At 45.8% G+C, this 20,363-nt stretch overlaps 1 protein-coding gene across 1 annotated transcript; it reads left to right on the forward strand.

Moving 5' to 3' along the window:
• The first annotated feature begins 121 nt into the window (after window positions 1-121).
• On the forward strand, window positions 122-19,508 carry C22H1orf167 (chromosome 22 C1orf167 homolog). Its single transcript, XM_058818546.1, has 14 exons — window positions 122-361; window positions 5,616-5,659; window positions 8,774-8,944; window positions 10,496-10,570; window positions 10,728-10,824; window positions 11,377-11,510; window positions 12,022-12,230; window positions 12,919-13,063; window positions 15,258-15,522; window positions 16,083-16,191; window positions 16,812-17,019; window positions 17,764-17,899; window positions 18,630-18,740; window positions 19,449-19,508. Exons 1-14 carry the CDS (start codon window positions 122-124, stop codon window positions 19,506-19,508), a joined length of 2,004 nt encoding a protein of 667 aa, XP_058674529.1.
• Window positions 19,509-20,363: the final 855 nt, after the last annotated feature.

Genomic DNA, 20,363 nt, shown 5'->3' on the forward strand with positions numbered 1-20,363 from the left:
CGGTGTCCTGAGGCACTGCCCGGGACAGGCACGGCTCCCGCAGGTGCTTCCCTCAGCGCTGGCGGGTTCGGGGTCCGCTGTCCTGAAGCCCTGCCCGGGACAGGCACGGCTCCCGCCCGGCATGAGCCCCCCTCTCCCCGGCCGGGCCCCGGCTTTAATTAGCCATGGCCCAGAGCGGCTTTCCCCGGCCATCTGTAGCCCCGGTGACCGACCTAATCGGGGGGATAAGCTGCTTATGGAGCCGCAGCTGGAGCGGGCGCTGAGGGGGCCGAGGGTGGCTGTGGCCGCGAAGGAGGTGCCGGCTCAGACGCTCAGTGGGGTCGGTCCCCGGGGCCCAGCAGTGCTGCCGGTGCCTCTCGGAGTGGGTAAGTGGAGCCTCGGCTGTGGGTGAGGAATTTCTCACTCCCATTACTGCCTCTTGGGTGCTTGGATGGCAGCGCTGCGGAGGGAGGACTACCCGTGTGTGTGCTTGTTTGTTGCGGTGTGATGTCATGGTTTGCTTCAGATACCCCGGGTTTCTCCCTGAAGATTCTTTCCCTAGGTGTATCCATCACCTCTCCTTCCCCCTCCCTTGCCCCCTGTCAATCCTGTCATTCCAGAAGGGAATCGAGTGATTGGCAGAATTCAAAAGATGCCCTCTACCCCTAGAGAGACATTAAGCTATCCAGGTGTCCTTTGTCCCTTCAGACCTCCTCCATGTACCTGGTTGGTGGCTCCCTACCCTTCCCTGCCCCTCTCCCCAGGGTTAAAAGGAACAGCAACCACGGGCTCAGGGAGTTCTGTTGGAGCTGGTGCTGCATTCAGAGGCCTGTGGGCCAGAATAAAGCTCTGGATCCAAACCCTCCATCAGAACCGACTCCTTTCCTTCACCATCGCCTCAAAGCTTCTCCACCAGAGGTAAACCTGAGGAGCAGACCCTGTCATGGGGAAAAGCTCCATCCCGCAGCCATTGGAGCTCCTTGCATGCCTGGAATTGCCTCCAAGCACCCAGCTGCAGCACCCAGCTGGCGAAAGGTGTCTCTGGGGTGAAACACCACACATCCAGCAGCCAAAGGTGTCTCTGGGGTGAAACACCACACATCCAGCAGCCAAAGGTGTCTCTGGGGTGAAACACCACAGTTGCCGCTTTTTGGTTCAGACAAGCTCAGGCACATCCCATCTGGCTGTGTTGGTAATATTCCAATACTTGTTGGTCTCACAGGCATCATGTGGCAGCAGCGATGTTTGGTTTGGTTTGTAATGCTGAGAAGTGTTTGGAAAAAACCTGCTTTCTAAGGCAGCTAAAGTGTGAGCTCAGAGTAATCACGGGCCCTTACTTGGAATATGAAATGGATCAGTCTTGATCTGCAGGGATTGGGAATAAGCGCTGTGTGTGCAGTGCAAATATGTTTATTAAGGGTCTGGCATTGTTACTGTATTGCTGAAATGGTATTTGCTTAAAAGAGCTTGATTTACTTTTCATTAACTGTGCTATTTATTTTGTTTTGCCTATAACAACAGAAATAACTTGACCATCTTTATTTTTTGCTTAATTGAATTTGTTTTAGGTTTTAATGTGTTAGTGTGTATATAGTAAGCCTGCATTAAATGTTTTAGTTGGAATCATAAAAACTAACATAAAATCCATTGGTCATGGATTTTGCAGTTCATAAAATGTGCAGTTTGCCTTGAGTATCTTTTGGCCTCAGAAGAAGTTTTAAAAAAGATCTTGATAAGATCTTGTTGTGACTGAGATTAACCCTACTGCTTTAAAGTTGTTATGTTAAAGATCTGAGTAGCAATATCAGAAGGCAGACAAATGTGATTTTGAAAGGATACTATTTCTTCCAGATCTCAATGACACCTGAAATTAGGAATGAGTGAGGTGAAGGACACCACCTGAAATAACCATGGTGATGTGGTGAGAACCTGGTGCCTAGCACAAAAAATTGAAATGAAGAGCTAAAAAAAATCACAAGTTATCAAGAAAATAGATTATTATCAAGAAAATAGATTATGTCCAGATTCTTGAGCATAAGGTAGTCCAGAGCCAGGTTTTGGGTGTTCACAGAGCAAAATAACACTGAAAAACGTGGTGGATTTATGTCCTTTTGCAATTTAAATCCTTTGTAACACCTTTTTGTGATACACTGCTTGTTGATTGGATATTTCTGGGATGCACTGAGTGCTTCTGTGGAACACCAGTGCATTTTGTGGTTATACTTCATGCAGTGATAGGCACCCCAAGGAAGGCAGCTGTGCTTTGTCTGTTCACTCTGTAGTTGCCAACTTCAACTGGTCTGGAGGAAATAATGAGATCTTTCCGTGGTGGCACCCTCGGTGATGGATGAAAGGCAGTAACAGCAGTTCCCAGCGATAATTGCAGCACTGCCTGACTGTCTCCTGCTGCTTTAGAAACTGTGTTTGCTCCCCAGATTGTGGTGATTACTGAAGGAGTTTGCATGTGAGAGGGAAAAATGAGCTGTTACAAACAGGGGCAACTGAGCCTCCAATGTTCCTTCAGAAGAGAATGAGATAAACACAGCTTAGAAACAGTGCAATTTGGCAGGAGGCTTTCTGGGATTAGAGTGTGTTTGAAAAAGACAATGGGCATTGATTTCGTTGCTGTCTCTTCTGAGATTGACTAGGGGGCTTTAAGATGATAGAGATGTGTGTGTCTTTACAGAATACCATTTTCATTTTTAAAAAGAGAGGTGGAAAAGAATGGTGGTTAGAATGACAGTGATTGACAACTTGCTTTTAAAATCTGAGGGAATGGAACCACAGTCCTCTCAAATTGCACTTGCCTGTTAGCAGCAACTTAAGAATCCATTTTCAGCATGAATGTTATATGTATAACCATCAGACTTAGTGGCTAGACTGCACAGTAGGTCTCCCAGCTATGCTGTAAATCTTCCAGATTAGGGGACAGTGTGGATTTTATGAATATGTAAAACATGGTTTCATCCTTTAGTGCAGGCAAAAAGAAATAAGTCTGTGTAGCCTTGAGCTTGGGGTAATTCAGCCTTGCTAGCAACAGACTCCTTCTGGTGTATAATGCTGGAAGTCTTTGTTTTCCAGGTTTTTTGTGGAGAACTGAATCTGTCCTTTTCATTCATTCGTGCTCTGCCAGATACGATTGTCTGCTGAAAAACAGGAAGAGAGCAGTGTCCATAACACTTTGAGGACTGAGGCTGGTGGATCAGAGACAAGAAATTCACAAGGAAAGTACCCAAAGGCTTTGGCAAACTAGGCAAGATGACATAGGAAATACTCACAGTCCTTTGCTTATATTTCTTCTTGTTTTTCTTCAGAGCACAGAAACATTGAGAAGAACGTGAATTTCAGTCTGTATTTGGGCACTAGAGGTCGAGTAGACATTTCTCATCCCTGGCCTGAGTCAGATGGGAGGAGATGCCGGTCTGAAGACAGACTAATCTCTCCTGCCCTTCTCAGCCCTTCCTGGACACTGCCAGCCAGTTCTGCAGCTCCTGCTTGCTGCAGCAGCATAATCTGTGCTCCAGGCTGCAGCAGCACAGCTCTAAGTGTGTAGTTCATAGTCCTCATCTTGCTTTGTCAGTCCTCCCTGCTTTGCATCTCCCCCAGAGGCACTTTCACCTTGAGCCTTGTGTTTTGGGAGGGAGAAGGAGTGAGAGTTTTGACTTTTCAGGAAGCCAAGGCAGCTGGTAGCTGCTCCATACCCACTGTTCACCATCACTATTCAGAAAGAAGGAACAAGAATTGTGACTCTCTGGTGGAAAGCCAACAGCATCAGCCTTCTGCTGCTTCCTGTATGAATCCTGTGAGCCCTTTAGTGGCCAATGCACATTTGTCATCTCATGCTGCAGATTCCCCTCTTAGGCATGAATTAGTGGTGGGTCCTTCTTTATGGAGCTCAGGTGAAAGTGTGAACACTTGTCACAGTTCAGCCCTGACCCTGGGGAATCTTGATGTATCTAATCTGGAGTCTTTTCAGTCTCTTTTGGAATCCTCACAGATTCCTGCTAGCTTGTGCTGTTCAGTCCAGAGGCTGGAGCAAGAAAGTGCTTTGATGGGGATTCGGGGTTCCCTCCCTCTGGAGTCTGAGTCTTCTCCAGTCCTTGGCCATTCCTGCTTTGCTCCTGATGATTTAGGTCCCAGTATCCTGACCATGGGAGAGCAGCTAGCTGCAGTAAGAACCAGTGCTGCTCAGGCAAGATTGAAATGGAGTGTCCCATTTGCTAAAGACTGGAGCCTTAGTGCAGTGAGAAGAGACTTCAGTGCTGCTGAGCCTCTCTCTGGCTCTTACAGATACAGATACATTGGCTCTAACACATGGAGAACCAAAATTTCAGGTGGTATTCAACCACAAACCCTTGCTTCTGGAGGGGGCTCTGGCAGGCTAGTGGGTACAGAAGCAGATTCCTCCTTCAATTGCTCCCCTTTGTTCAGATGCCAGTCCCTGGTAAAGCCATCTCTGGAGACTGGTAGTCTTTATGCTCACAGAAAAAGTCATTCTCTTGGAAAGGTTGTTAAAGGAGAACAGACATCCTATGGGGGGTCTCCATGTGCTGAGTCTTGGAAGAAAAACCTTTCAGCCAGTCTGGATCCAGAGGGTCTGCAGGTGTTACTGGAGACAGATTTGGGGGGAGCTCAGAGGAATGTTTGTGTAGCCACGTGTGGGACTCCTACAGAAGTGTGTGTGAGCATCACTTCTCATTCTGGAGATAAAGAGTTTAGACCAGGCCAGCAGCTTAGTGCTAAATCTGTAGAAGTCAACAACTCTGATGTTAAGTGCAGCAAAGAGTCAGAAGAGGTGTCTCACTCCAGATCACCAGCAGGCAGAAGAACAGCTGCAGTGGGCAGCAGCCAGTCCAATCCTTTGGGAACACCAGCTGAAGAAGGCTTTAATGAACATTCTGATGTAGATTGTGTGAACATGAGCAGAGAAGGAAGGAGAAACAAATACTCCTGCCAAAGCAGCCGGTGGAATTTGGAAGCTGATGGGCCTCTTGAGCAGCCTGAAGAATGTTCTGTAGAAAGGAATGCCAAAGAACCATGGTGCTGTGAAGAAGGGAGCCAGACACAGAGAACTGTGCCCAGAGAGGTGAGGGTGTGGTCACTGTGAAGCATCTCTGTCCACAGGTATTACTTGTGCTTGTTTCTGCCGCTTGCTAGAGGTGCAGAGTTGAGGTACAAGTGATGGGGATGCTTGTCCTATCATTTTTTTCTTGTCACTGAATAGCCACAATCTCATCTCTTACAGTCCTTCTTCATCCCAACATATGCATCTTTCCATCTCACATGTTTCTTCTTAAAGACCAGCTTGTCAACCTGGTTCTTTTGGGAATGTAAACACCTGTTTATATTCCCTGATCTGCATGCTGAAGGAAAGCATTAAACTGGATTTTACTCTGTGCATTGTTGCAGGGCCCTGAGATTTCAGGCTTTTTGTACCTTTTTATGTCTGAAGTACATAAGAATATTCACAGAGCAATGGTGTGGGAGCAGTGTCCAAGGCATCCCACATAATACATGATCTTGAGGCAGTCCTGCTCTGGTCTCCATCCAAAATGATGTGTGCCACAAAGACAGATTCTTCAATAGAGTGGAGCAGTGTGAATAATTGTGAATTACTGTCTCTTGTCTGTTTGCAGATCTCAGAGAGCAGCTTCTGGTCATTGAAGGTGAATGAGCAAAGGTAAAAGGACTCTGTGTTTAAGTGTGAGTGTGCTGGTAGTTAACTGAGGAGCACTTCTGGAAACTGGCTAAGGAGCCATGTCCCTAGGAACATTTGGGATTGGGACTTAGCCTACATTAATCTACTGTGGTTGGCTGAGGGGCTGCATCCACTTCTTTTCAAAGGGTTGTCATTTAGAATGCAGCATGACCTGAAATATAATTTCTGTATCTTTTCAATGCTGTCTTCTAAATTCAGCCTTAGTTGTTGCTTGAAATGAGGAAGTGTTGGTATCATCAGTGCTACTTTTCAATGCAGCAAATTCTGATGTGCTCCCCACACAATTAGAGAAGATCAAGAGCTAGACTTATCCATGAGATGGAATTCAAATTTGTGGATAAGACATGAATGAGGTTGCTACCTGTTTAGCAACAGTGATTCCTTAATTTGGTGTGAGATTGCATGTTTTCCATTCTTTAGAGAGAATTATTTGAAATAACCTCTTTACAACTCGATGGCTGAACTCTGATTGCCACCTCCTGGCTGGTTTGACTTTCCTTTCTGTGTAACAGGAACTCACCTCTGTTTTTCATTTTTAAGTTTCTGGCACTTGTGTGACAAACAAATCCTAGCAAGGTGTTTCCAAGCCTGGAGGAGATACATCCTTTGGAAGAGGGCAGCCACACAGCTCCACAGACACCAGCTGCTTCAGAAGGGCTTTGGTGCTCTGCAGGGGATTGTGCACCAAAGGAGGATACAATTGGAGGTGGCCCAGCAGAGACATGCTTCAGCTGTGCTAGCTGCCAGCTTCCAGAGGGTGAGCACTGCCTGGGGATGGTGGTGCCATGAACTTTTTGCTGTGCAGTCAGAGAAGGCACAGATCCTGTTTGGATAGGGAGGAGGAAGGGGTACCCTGTGTGAAATTCTGTGATGGAGACCCCGGGACCAATACTCTGTCTGCAGTTTGTTCTGATCATGTGGTTTCTTCTTCAGTGGAAGGAAGCTATGGCAAAACAGAGCCAGAAGAAAGCTCTGCAGCCTGAGCCTTACTCCTACACCCAAAGTCCATCAGCAGGGATTTTTGGAGTAGGAAGATTGGCCACTATGACAACCCCAGCTCAGCATCAGCTTCCAGCAGGATACTCAAAGGAAATGGAGCAGGCTCATAGGTAAGCAGAGAGTATTCTCTTTCTGTTTTCTTGGACAAAGGAAGGGTTACAAACACAGGGCAAATTTTTCTCAAATGATGGCAGACTTGTTTCCGTGTCCTTGGATGTATTGCTGTGGATAAACTGCAAGAATCAGCAGTTTAATGTTAAAAACTAAACAGTCCTATTTCAGAGCTTCTGTGTACCGGTGTTTGCAGTCTGAGTGTCTGACAGAAATACTCCTGTACTAATTCTTTGCTTCAGCTATCCCCTGCATATGTGATACAGGAGTAAATGAGGTTGGAGTGAGGCAATGCTACAGTCTCTAGCAGTAGTTTGGCAGAAGAGGTGTCAAAAGAAAAGCCTTTTGTTGAGGCTTCTAATTCTGAAGGCAAAAGAACAAGTTGAGACAAAAAGAGAGAGGATAGCCCTGGATTCTGTTCTGTCAGTGCCTCTTTGGACAGCTGGATGTTAAGGATGTTTGTGGCTCTTTCAGGATGGAGGGAGAGCTGTGGACACAGCTTCGTCGCAGGCAGAGAGGAGATGAGTTCTGCTGGGGAGTTGAAGCAATCAGAGACATGAGGAGGCTGGCTGGTAAGCACACATTCCACAGCCTTGGACAGCTTGGAGGTGTTCACTGTTTCACCAGTTCTTGTGCTTTGTGTCTGGTTGTTGCTTTGAGCTCTTTCAGAATGTGATTCTGCAAGTATGTTGTATTTGTGGGGTTTAGATGATGGAAGGAACGATGAATCTGACTCCATGTTCTCAGAAGGCTAATTTATTATTTTATGATACTATATTATATAAAAGAATACTATACTAAACTATACTAAAGAATACAGAAAGGATAGAGACAGAAGGTTAAAAGAATGAAAACTCGTGACTCCTTCCAGAGTCCTGACACAGCTTGGCTATGATTTGCCATTAAGTCAAAACAATTTACAGCAGAAACCAATGAAAAAATCACCTGTTGGATAAACAATCTCCAAACCCATTCCAAAGCAGCAAAACACAGGAGAAGCAAATCAGATAATTATTGTTTTCCTTTTTCTCTGAGACTTCCCAGCTTCCCAGGAGCAAAATCCTGGGCAAGGGGATTTTTCAGAAAATATAACAGTGGCACAAGTAGCTGGGACCAGTATGTGTGATGGTGGAGGATGGCCACTCACCATGCCATACAAATTTTGCCCCATTCCTTGTATGAATTCAGCTGCAGCATGTGTTGCTCCAGCAATGTGAGCTGCCTTCCTTAAGTGTCCTTCCTCTGGCAGCTTGGATTTAAGCCAGGGAGTGTTTGCTGTGTGACACGAAGTTGTTTGAAGTTCTTCTGCTGTTTCTCTTCCTGTCAATCTCTTCCTGCCCTGTGACACAGCAGCTTTCAGACTGTGGCGCCTGCAGAAGGAGCTGCTGAGCAAAGAGGAAGCCAGGCTTTTGGAAGCCCGTGCTCTGCTGGAGAAGAAGAAGCTACAAAACATTTTCTGGATGTGGCATTCCCAAAGCTTGGAAATGAAAAAGATTCTAACACTGACAACTCAAATCCAAAGAAATTTGGTCTCCTGGTGAGTTGGTGAGATCTGGTTTTCATGTGAAAAATCTGTTGTTTGTGAAAGTCCATGGAATAACAGAGCCAACCCAACAGTAATATTTGTTCCATCTTAAAGTCATCTATCCTTTTGTTTCAGGAGTTAATAAAGATGAAAGTAGGGGTAGAAACATAAAAAGAAACTGCTGTGGCCAGAGATGTTAGACTTGCCTCCCGTGCACTGCCAAAACATTTTTGTCCTGACTTTTGATGTTCTGAAGGACCAAACCAAAGGGCAGCCACTGTGCTGCTGTGCTCTAAGCATGACAGTGGCTATTTACTGAAATAAACAAAAAAAAAGCTCAGGGGTCAGCTTGTGTCTGTCTTTCCTGAACTAAACCTAGTCTCAAGAAGACACATAATCTTGTTTAAGTGTTTTTCAGCATTTGCCTTTGGCATTCTCAGGTGCTTCAGTACATGGAAGGAGACTGCTGAGCAGAAGGCACTTGACAGGTGCAACCTGGCCCATCTCAGAGCAGTATCACTGAGGAAGCACTTCCAGCAGTGGGTTGGGATGCTGCAGGTCAGAGGAGGTGATAAGCAGGCAGTGCTGAACCTCTTCCTCCTGCAGTGGAGGCAACATTATGGTGAGCAGCTTGGGGGCTGTGCAGAATCCAAACTTTAGAGGTGTTTAAGCTCCTTCCTCCTCTTGTACACTGAAAACAGCCTGAAAACTCCGGGGCTCAGATGATACAGGGTGTGAGCAAACCAGGGTGGGCAGAGGAGTGGTTCTGGGTGTGTCAGTGAAGCTACCAGGGAGGTTTGTTGCTCTGCATCATAAACCAAACATAAACTCTTAAACCTTGCTGAAAAGAAGCAATTTGAGGGTTGGGCTGGGCTGAGTTGGAATGCCTTGAGACAATCTCTTGTTCCTTTATGTAACTGGTTAAGGAGCAGTTGTGAGCTCAGCAACTGACAAGAATGTGACAAAGAGGCATGAATGTCAGATATGGACGGGAGAGAAACAGTTTCTGGAGAAAACAGTCTATTCTTTTGATGACTTCTGCCAAAAACTGAAGCTGCAGAGAGTATATCTGCTGTGGAAAACAAGGCTGTGTGAGCATCACAAGGCTGAGTGAGTGCAGAACCACCAGTCCCTGGAGCCCTGCCCACAGTAGTGTCCACTTGATTTTCTGAACCTTTTGCCAGAGCCCCTTTTACCCTGTCTATTGTCCATCATGTCTGTGCTAGTCACCCCCTCTGGTGTTCTTCTTTCACTTCACTGTCTCAGTATCTTCTGTCTCAGTTCTTTCTCTCAGGCTTTGGAGCAGTGTAAACTCAGAAAAGCTCTGAAATTATGGCACCAAAAGTATCTCATGCTGAAGACAATTGAACAAAATTCTAAGCACTTGCACAGAGCTGTCTATGAGGAACCTCTTGCCATGCTGTTTTCTGAGGACCTCTCAACATCATCTGGCTTTGACAGCAGTGCACCAGCTACTCTGACCTCTCAAAGCTCATTGGAAAAGGTGAGAAGGTCTTGGTACACCTAAACTGCTCTGAGGTATTAAATTGCTGGGATGTTTCAGGGGAAATTTCTGCTTCAACATGATATTGTCATCAGCAAACTGTGCTTAAAATTTAGTGCTGAATCTGTGGGGTCTTCAAGCTGAAATGAAATCTAAAGGTAAAGTCAATGCTCTCTGTGCCTTTTCTGGTTCATCAATTAGAGATGTGGGAAGCTGAGCTAGTGAGTTTCCCTTGTACAGTTGTTTCTGTTTGTGGCTGCAGTGTGGAAGGGATGAGATATAAAGAGCTTCCTCACTGGGACAGTGCACATGCTCATTTCCCCTTTTCTCAATATAGAAATACATGTATTTCTGGATTCAGTATGGAAATTATTAGTATAGAAATAACTTTCCCACCACTTACATGTTTGCTCTCCAGAGTGTCATGGCTAGCCTAGAATTCCTTTGGATGCATTTTGGATTTGCCTGAATCCTTGATAAGAAAAGGAATAAATGGCATGGTCAGAGCTGTTAGCTGGGTTCTTCCACTGTGAGGACACTCACCTCACAGCATGTTCCTCCCTTCATACCTGCAGGAATGCAGTCTAAGTGACAGCAGCCAGCATGGCTTCTCCTCCCCTGTGGCTGCTGAGGATGTCACACCTGTGTCATGTCACAGTTCTTTCCTTCAATTCCACCAGTGCACAGAGCTGCCAGCTGAGCTGTGCCTGCAGAGCTCCTTCCCTGCATCTGGGTGAGTTGGAGACTGGTTTTTTGGGATGCTGGTAGGAGTAACCCTTGTTTGAACAGGCTGAATTCCTTCCTTCTGGATAATCCCTCATGTCATGTCACACCATCCTTCCAGGGGATCTTCTTTTTTTCCTTCCTCACCCAACACTTTTGTCTTGCAGAAGAAATTGGTTTGTGGGAAATCAGTTCCAGTCTTCAGTGCTGCAGAGTCCAGATAATAATTCCCAGCCTCTCACCAGTTACTCTGAATGGGAAGAGGTAAGGCTAGAAAGTGTGTAAAATGTAAATATACGAGTGTTTTTGCATATTCAAATTTAGCAAAGAACCTTTGGGTTTCAATATCAGCATATGGAAGGTCTCACTGCTATTTTGTTCTCTCTCAAACAGAAGATTTGGGAGATTGAGGCTTTTCTCAGGGTAACTCTTCCCTCCCAGCTGAGTGGAAGTAGGGCAGGTGTCATGGAGTTAGAAAGGATGTGTTAGACCCTCATGTCTGGCTGTTCATGTGGGGCATGTCAGGGGTTTAAAAAGGATGTGTTAGACCCTCATGTCTGGCTGCTCATGTGGGGCATGTCAGGGGTTTAAAAAGGATGTGTTAGACCCTCATGTCTGGCTGCTCATGTGGGGCATGTCAGGGGTTTAAAAAGGATGTGTTAGACCCTCGTGTCTGGCTGTTCATGTGGGGTGGATGGGTGAGGGATGGAGCTGGGGAATCACACAAGTGACAGTGGCAGGGAGACACAGCTGAGCTGTGTGGAGTAACTGATATAACGGCAGTTCAAGGCCCTTTTTTGCCTTTCTGGATTACAGGATTACACCTCTGACAACTCAGTGAGGCAGCAAGCAGAGCAGCACTGCCTGAAGAGGTGCTTCATGGTCTGGTCAGCTCAAACTCAACACCATGTCAAGGCCCAGCAGCACTGCAGGCGTGTTCAGCTGTCTCGGTAGGGATCATGCTTTCCAGAAGTTTCCTAAAGCTCTCTGTTTTGAAAGCTTTACACTTGCTTTAATTTTAAAAAAAGGAAAAAATTCTTCTTCTAGCTATTTTATTTTGTCTTCAGTGGGAATTTTGCAGTCCATTATTTTGGGGTTTTTCCAGCTTCAAAATGACTATGTAGGAACACAGTAATTTCTGGTTTGATGGAATGCCTCACAAATTAGAGGAAGCCCAGCTCTGCTGATAACAAGTCCTGGTAACTTCCTATCCACTGAACTGGCCTTGCTCTCTACTGATTCCAAAGCTGAGGAGCACAACAGGCTTGGCACAGCCAGGGCAGAAACAGTTTGTCCTGTCCATCATTTCCCCTGATGTTTAATGGTGAAAGGATATTTACAGGTCAGATGTGTTTCCAAAACTCCCTCGTGTGTATGTTTGTTGTTAAATTTTCCATTACAAAGGTGTGTATCTCTGTGAGATGTTCCTACAATCAGTGCAGCAACCTTTGTCCTTCTCAGAGCCTTTCTCAGCTGGCACCACTGGGTCATGGAAAATAAGAACCAAGAAGCAGCAGCAGCCCTAAAACATGGAGTTTATTGTGTCCAGATGGCTTTCAGCCTGTGGAGAAGGAGACTGGCCCAGAAAGTGGAAGCTGACCGGAGATTCAGGTGTCATTCTCACCAGATGACTGCTGATGCTCTGTGGCATTGGCACTCCTGCTGGCAAAGTGAGTGACCCCATCCCACTGCCTCACTTGACTCTAGAGAAGAGAGCAGCTCTGGGAATAGTTGGGATGGAGAAAGTCACACTTTTGGCTGGAATTCTGTGCCCTGCTCCTCTGGAAAAGCACATACCAGGAGTTAGTAGGTGCATTGTCACTGCATTCTGTCAGTAGGACGTGACCTACTGTTCTGTTGTGCTTTATATTAAGGAAGATGCTCCTTTGACACTCCTACCTGCACAAAAGGGTGTTCAAGCAGTGTATTTTAGCAGCTGGGGAGTTAAATGGGCTTCCATGCAGCATTCCAAGTTTGAACATGTCTCCTCAGACCAAGCAGTCAGGTTGGGAACAGGGTGTATCTTAACAATCCTGATCCCTCAAGGAATTCCATATGCTCTAAGTACTTGCCCTGTGCCAGGGAAGAAAAACTCCCAATTTTTAATGGAAAACTGCCTTGCAGATAAGAGTGGAAGTAATCTATGCTCTCTTGCAGGGAAAATTTGAAAGAAGGTCTGACTGCCTTGCAGACAAAAAACTACAAGGTGAATTGAAAAGTCTCTTTAGCTGCTAAAGAGAGGACAGGAAATCTTAGCGAGTTTGGTCCCATTTGGTGTTTGCAGGAGATGTATTTTTGCTCTTATTTCTCTGGAGAAGCAGTCCCTGGGCTAACTCAGGAAGGTGTGCTCTCTCACAGGGAAGCGTGCTCTGAGAGAACTGCAGCAGCAATGGGCCTGGCACAGCTGCCAGGAGAAGAAGAGGCTGGTCCTGCACGCATGGAATTACCAAACAAGGAAGCAGAAATATGCTGTTTTGTTCTGGGAACGTTTCCTCCTGCACAGGTTTGTTTCTTGCTCTTTGAGAACATTTCCAAGGGAAGCTCTGCATGAAGAGCAATTTATGTAGTGGTATCCACTTATGTAGTAGTATCCAATTTATGTAGTATTATCCTGCCTTTGAAAGTGTGGATAGCTCATGTATAAATGGAGCTTCTGTAGCAGCACTTCTCTGAGGATGTCTCTATTAAGGGGTCTCTTACCTAAAGCCTCACAGCCCACCTCATTTTTCCCATTCAAAAATTATTTTCCTTCCAGAACTTGTATTCAGTCTTAGTTATGCAGGGTGGTATTTGTGCACTAAGCAAGGGAGAGATGCAAACAAATTTGTGCAGTTTAAACTTTGAAAGCCTTATTTGCACCTCAGTATTTGCTGAAAGGAATAGTGGGCAGAGAGCGTGCAGAGATCTGATGTTTACAAAGTTAGTCTTAGGATTCTGACACAGTGGGTTGATTTTATTTTAATGTGAAAAATTGAGATTGATTTGTTCCTGCAGCAAAGCAGTGTAAAGCTTATGGAGGGAGAACCATGATATTCAACTCATCTTGGTGTTATTACAATATAGGTGAAGCTGTACTCTATCTTTGAGTCTTATGTTATGTTGACAGATCCCAAAACCACAAGAATTTAAATTTTTTTCTCTCTTAACTGTGTTCAGTGGTCTTCTTATTTGAAACAGTTTTGTTTGTAGTTTATGTTGTATGAGGCCAGAGCCTGCCTGAAGTGCTGAGAAGTGTCCAGCTGTAGTAAACCAGGAAATAATTCAGGAGGATAAGAATGAATAAGATTATTTATGCCAAGGGTTCATTTTAAGGTATGAGAAGTGCAAGTTTGGCCCTATAAGTTTTTCTTTTGAATTGCAGGTTCAGACTGAGAGGACACAAAGATCTGCAGAGGAAAGGGCAACTGAAATCCCACTAAAACTTTGGTGGCTGTGATGTTTAGACCCTGCACTTACCCCTCCTAATTGCATTTTCCTCTGCAAATCTATCTGTGTGGCTCCCTCATGGGAATTGTTTTTAGGATAAGCCCTTAATGTTGCTCCTTCCTGTTGAGTGTGTCTCCACCATTAATCTTTTCCTTCTGAGTCTCCTTTGATGAGAGTGCTTCTAATTTCTCACTTGGATGAGCTCTCTCTTTTGAGGGGGCATTTTTTGTGCTGGGATAACCTGGAACAGCTTCTCTTGATCTTCCAGAAAGCCTTCCAGGCACAGAATATTCACCCCTCTGCCCTATGGTGCAATGGGGTGATTTTATAATTAAGGTCCAAATGGAACAAGGAACCAAAAAGATAAACCAGAATTAAAAGCAGATTGCATTCTCTGCTTGCAGAGGAAGACTGGCCTCCTGTGCATCAGCCTGTGAGATACAGAGAGATTTTTGTGGGTGCAGATTTACAGTGCTGATTATAGTAACTCCTGAAGTTGTTGATTTTTTGGAATAAAATTGTCTTTGCAAAGATTCTAGTTGTACATCCCACGTGCACAGGGCTTTAGTTTGTGACAGCCAAGAAACAAAATTTGAATCTTGACAGCAAGTGGCTGTCATAAATGCTGCAAGCAGGCTTCAGGAATCTGCTGGGTTCCATGCTGAAGGAAATTTTAACAGTTTTACTCTCATCCTATAATGGAAAAATGAAAAAGCCTTCATCCATCACCATCTTTCTGGTCAGCTGGTAACACAGAGATAGACTGAAGACTGGCTAATTAATTTTTATTTTTTTTAGTGTGTGTGGGGGACCAAGTATGTGCACTGGCAAGGCAGCCTTGGAAAGGAATTTGTTTTGTAGGCAAAGAAAAAGCACAGTATAAGTTTGGATTCAGTTTGCAGAGGCCTTTGAATAGGAGGAAATGCTAAAATGGCCAGAGGGAAGCAGAGTCTCTTGAGTAGGTGACAGGCAACAGTGCTGGGAACTTGAAGTAAAATGAGGGCAGGTTTTCAGCAGGAAGATATTTGAAGAGTGTGAACTTGCAGCTCCCAGAGATGAGGCACTGGAAAAGCACATAGCATAGAGGTCAATGCATAAATCTTGATTACAGCAGTAACAGGAACAGGCTTTTTTCTTGTTGAATGCTCTTTGGCTTGCTTTGGCCATGTATGTGGGATACTGCAGGGCAGGTGACAGGGTGAAATTTGGTCTGAGATGGAATTGTTACTTTAGGCATCTGCTTCCTTTCTGTGCTTGGAACTGTTTTTCAGGTGCCTTGTCACTTGGGCCCAGGCCACTGCATGTCACCTAAGGCAGCGTGAAGCCCTCTCTTATTTTAAAAGAGTCAGAGAGCACCAACTGCTGGTTGGGAGCTTTATTAAGTGGAGGGACAAACTCTGGAGAGCTGAACAGGTGCCAGGAGGGAGAAAGCACAAGTGGCAGGAGCTCTCTCCAGGTAAAGCCTGTCACCGCTGGCGAGTGGCTGCGAGAGGACAGCGAGCCCTGCGCCTGGGATCTGTGACCACTGTCAAACAAGTAAGAGAAGATAAAGCTCCCTAAGTATGGGAAGATAAAGGTCCCTAAGAGACAGCTATTATTAACTCAGTGAGTCATGAGGCACTGAGGTAGCGTGACAAGGCTTGCATAAAAACCTGGTTTGATTTGTGGTGACTGCTTAGTCCCTGCTGTGAGATTCTTCACTGACTGTGCACACAACTTCATCACCATAATCTGGCACTGATTGCAGCAACCATATGGAGCACAGCAATAAGGAAAGGGGATATTTTGACCAGAGAGATGAGAGCACTCCTTCCTCTCTGCTCAAAGATAAGATGGGATAATCACTGTCCCTGCAGAGCAGAGTGAGTTGCCAGAGATACAGCTTTTTTCAAAAGACTCACAGCTAGCAAACTACAAAGAAGTCCATTGATTTGGAAGGGCTGAGTCAGTCCTGCTGGGATCTCATCTGTGCAGTTTCCAGCCTGGGGTCTAGCACATTAAGGCGCCTGCAGAGCTGTGAGCCTGTCTCTGGGCTGTGTGAGTGCTGTGTGCATTGTGTTTACTCTTGGCTGCAGCTGTGTTATTTCTCTTTGCAGGCCTGCAACTACTGGACCAGAGCAGCTGCCTTTTCCCAGTGCTTACGGCAGCGCAGCACCCTCATAGGTGTCAGGAAAAGCAGAAAGATGGCTCTCTCTTGGCCCACCAGTAAGATTCTCCCTCCTCTCTTCCTTTCACAGACCCATGTGGGGAGTGTGAGGGAAAGGGGATTGGTGTTTACCAGCTTAATGACTGGGATTCTGTGACCATGTTCACAGGGGTCCGAGGATGAGGGAAGAGATGAGGATCTCACTCCATGTTTCAGAAGGCTTGATTTATTATTTTATTACATATATTATATTAAAACTATACTAAAAGAATAGAAGAAAGGATTTCATCAGAAGGCTAGATAAGAATAGGAGAAGAAAGAATGATAACAAAGGCTTGTGGCTCAGACTCTCTGTCCGAGCCAGCTGTGATTGGCCATTAATTAGAAACAACCCCATCAGACCAATCACAGATGCACCTGCTGCATTCCACAGCAGCAGATAATCAATGTTTATATTTTGTGCCTGAGGCTTCTCAGCTTCTCAGGAGAAAAAATCCTAAGGAAGGATTTTTCAGAAAATATCATGGCTACAGGATTCCTCTGTGGAGCAGGAGCTCATAGCAATCAAACTCAGTTGATTTCTTCTGTGTTCAGGAGTTGAAGGACTAAGGGCTCATGGCAGCTCTGATGTCTCCCTCTCCAAGGTTAGCCCCTGTGTGATTCCTCTTTTGTTTCCTAGAAAGCAGAAGAGGCAGAGAACAAGATTCAGCACCAACTGGACATTTTCCCAGTGCCATTCAGCGCTGGCTGGTGATCTACAGGAGCCAAAACAGGGCTGAGAGGTTGCTGGAGAGACCTGATGTGGTAGGACCCTCTCATGCTCATGCAAGGATCCAGGAGAACACAGCAGGGGTGGACTTGGAAGAGTGGGCTAAGAAGTGGCTTGGGTAAGTGGAGTGCAGGGCTCTGGGCTTCCTCTTGCTGATACTGAGACAAACTTTAAGGAATTAGGGATTTTAGAGGAGATGAGGTTTTAGTTAGAGATAATCAAAATAAATGGGTAGGCCTTGATGAAGTTGAGAGTTAGTAGTTAACTAATAATTGATTGCTTGTCAACATAATGTTTGGTTAGCTGGGTTTATAATGAAGAATATAGAAACTGATAAATAGCTTTTAGGGACATCAGACAATTGTGGCCTCCTCTGCTCTGAAACCAATTGAAGATGGGAATGGGAGTTCTACCAAGGTTTCATTTGTCATATTTGCATTGAAAAGGTAGAAAGGTCAGAACGAAGGAAGACTTCATTTACTTCCTCATTTTGGGACCCCTCCCCATGAAAGGGACCACCGACCCATTTCAAGGAACAAACTATGCATGGTTAATAGTGTTTGAACTAATTACCATACGAAGCAGGGAATGAGATGTACCAAAGTTATGAATATGCATTTGTATTTTGAGTGTTCAATACTTGTATAGATAAAAGGACTCTGTAATCACCTGTAAATTGAGATGTGTATTTGGGAGCTATCCCACAATAAACACACACTTTCTAACTTTAAACTGTTAGAGAGTCTTTGTCACAGTTGGATATCGGTACTAGATCAATATCCATATTTTTAATAAATCAATACCGTCAGGGAAGGGCTCCCCAGTATGGCTGGTAAAGCTGATTTGCTTCTTTTGCCTGCAGGAGGAGATACCTGAAGAAGTGGCATCACACAGTGGTACTGCACCGGTGCCAGCACGACAGGAAACTGCTCTGCCTGGCAAGGGGGTGGCACCAGTGGAGGGAAGCCAGCAGGGTGGTGATGCTGGCTCAGGTGCTGGTGAGTGTCTGGTGCCACTGGGGTGGCAGTGATGGGTGTTACTGGGCAAGCCTGCTCTGCCTGTAGCCTCCCATACATCCTGGGAGATGAGACCTGGGGGTTTAACAAATACCAGTAGGCAACAAAAATCCTGGTTTACTGCTGTGGCTGGTTTTTCCATTGTTCTTTTTGGAATGTCAGCTTGACAGACTGGCATATCCACAGATTTAGTTGTGCTTTGCCCTTACAGATGGGAAGCTGAAACAGGACTTGTCTAGATTGAATGTAGACTGCGCAAAACTTCACAGCAGTTATTATGATCTTTGTCCTCATCTGTGCTCCTGATACATCCCACTGGTGCCCACAGTTTATGAAGAGCTGTCATTTGGCATTTCCCCTTCTGTTCATAGCCATGTTCTGCCAGGTTCCTGGGCATTAGCTGTGTGAGCTGTGCTCTGGCCTGCCCAGGTAACAGGATGGTGCCTGTGTAGTGTGAGCAAATCCATAGTCACACTAACTGGGGCACAATGGTGCATTGTCCTCTCCCCAGGGTTACTGGAACTTACCCACATTGTGCTGGAGAGAGCAGCTCAGCAAGAGTTCTGTTATTAGTCCTCTCTGTTTGTTACCAGTGCAAAGTCTTTTAAGAGGGACTCAGGAAAGCAGCTGGAGCAAGGTGGGACTGGAGGGAAGTGAGGTCATTTGCCTGCCAGAGCCCAGTTAATCTGTGTGCTGCCTCTTTTCCTGGCAGCACCAGCAGCAGCTGATGGAAAAGGCCTGGAGGGTGTGGAGACAAAGATACTTGCAAAGCTGTGTGGTGCAGAATCTTCTGGAGCAGGAAGCCAGGAGCCTCCTGTCTCAGGTAAGCATTTATGCCTTCTTCAATTCAGTGGACCTCAGTGATACAAAAAGCAACCCAAAGGGACAACTGGTGTTCCTTCCCTGTGTCTCTCTCCCTGCACAATGCACTTGCTTGGGGAGAAGTTGAATACATCAGGGAATTGGACTAGCCAGTAAAAAAGCTTCCAGCTTTACATGGGTTCATCTATGGGTGTTTTTCAAAGCTTTGTGTCAGGAGTCAATTTCCCTGACATGTGCCCCCCTCCCTGCTGTTATTAGTGGTGTTAATCCCCTAATCCCCTGCCTCTTGAGACCCCACTCAGGGAGGAAAGAGGCTCCACATTGGTGCAGGAGGACTGTGCTGACTTGCACCCAGGGGCAAGCAAATCACTATGAATTTATGAATTTGAGCGAGCAGGCAAAGCCTTAGAACTCATATCCAGTTGCTCCTCTGCCTGCATCCCAAAGATTCATGCAGGATTAGGGCCTCCTTTAAGGAGACAGGAGCAGGTACTGAAATTAGAGGGCATTGGTCTTTCTTCTGTCACATTGATTTGTACTCTGCACGCCCCATATTGGCTCCAGGAGAGACAGGGAAGGGTTTTGAGTGAAGGGTAAGGCAGCTGGCAGAGCCATTGCTAGGAAAGCTGTGTTTCGGGGTTTCTGTAAGAATGGCTGCAGCCCCTCAAGGGTGACCCGAGTGTTTGATTTGTACACTTTGCTCTTTCAGGCCTTTGGGAGGTGGTGGCAGCTCACAGCATTCCAGTGTAAGGACAAAGGATCCCGCTGAATGCAGGGGCCTGCCTGCAGCTGCTGCTCCATTCAGGACACGTGGAGGATCCAGCTCCTGTCACAACAAAGAGGTGGTCCTGTGCTGCCAAAAAAGAACTCTCTGCTCTTACAATAAAAGCAGTGCTGCCAGCCAGAAGGATGACAGCCAAAGAACAACCAGGATTGTACCTAGTGAAAGGTCCTCTTTAAAGGACTTGTATCTTACCTCCTTAGCAACACAAACAGAGAAGTTACTTACAGTTGTGAGGTTGCATTCTCTTCTTCTCAGGACCATGCTGTTGCTGGAGTTCTGATTAAGGAGCAAAAAAACCTTCTAGGCTTTCCTTTTACTCAGTGTTTTTTCCCTGTTCAGGAGCTTGGTGTCAAGGGGGGAATATGCAAATACAGCCTTAGAGACGAGCAGGAGTTTGTGAGTGCTGAATCCTTTTGATTTCAAAGTCTGGCTTGGGTAGGTGCAAACACAGCTCTTTATTTTTAGATTTGGCTTTCCCCCTGGAGGTGGGGGGCAGATTTCCACATGGCTCCCACCTCCTCCCCCTGTCTAGGTCCATCAGCTCTTCATTAAGCCTTTCAGTGGGTGGCCAACCTCCTGACTGCTTCCTGCTGCTTCATTTCTGTGCTGAATGGGCAAGGTATGAAGAAACCTGCTGGGAACAGCTGAGCACCAAAAGCTTTGCCGAGGCCAGACAGGCGTGTCTGATCCCCAGCCTTCCCATTACTTGCCTCTATGATTGATGCCTTGTAATTACCCTGGATATATGAGCCTGCTCTCAGACAGCTGTAACAAGAGGGTCTGAACAATCTGGAAAAGGCTTTTCTTCCTTGCTTGTTTGAAAGAGATGCTCACAGCATG

The sequence above is a fragment of the Ammospiza caudacuta genome, chromosome 22 (genome assembly GCF_027887145.1).
Source record: "Ammospiza caudacuta isolate bAmmCau1 chromosome 22, bAmmCau1.pri, whole genome shotgun sequence".
Classification (NCBI taxonomy): Eukaryota; Metazoa; Chordata; class Aves; order Passeriformes; family Passerellidae; genus Ammospiza; species Ammospiza caudacuta.

Excerpts from the sequence above, each read along its gene's own strand:
- C22H1orf167 (XM_058818546.1), top strand. The coding sequence starts at position 122 with ATGAGCCCCCCTCTCCCCGGCCGGGCCCCGGCTTTAATTAGCCATGGC. Across the intron at positions 8,945-10,495 it reads CTCTTCCTCCTGCAGTGGAG|TTCTTTCCTTCAATTCCACC; the intron begins GCAACATTATGG and ends GTCATGTCACAG. Across the intron at positions 17,900-18,629 it reads TGATGCTGGCTCAGGTGCTG|CACCAGCAGCAGCTGATGGA; the intron begins GTGAGTGTCTGG and ends TTTTCCTGGCAG.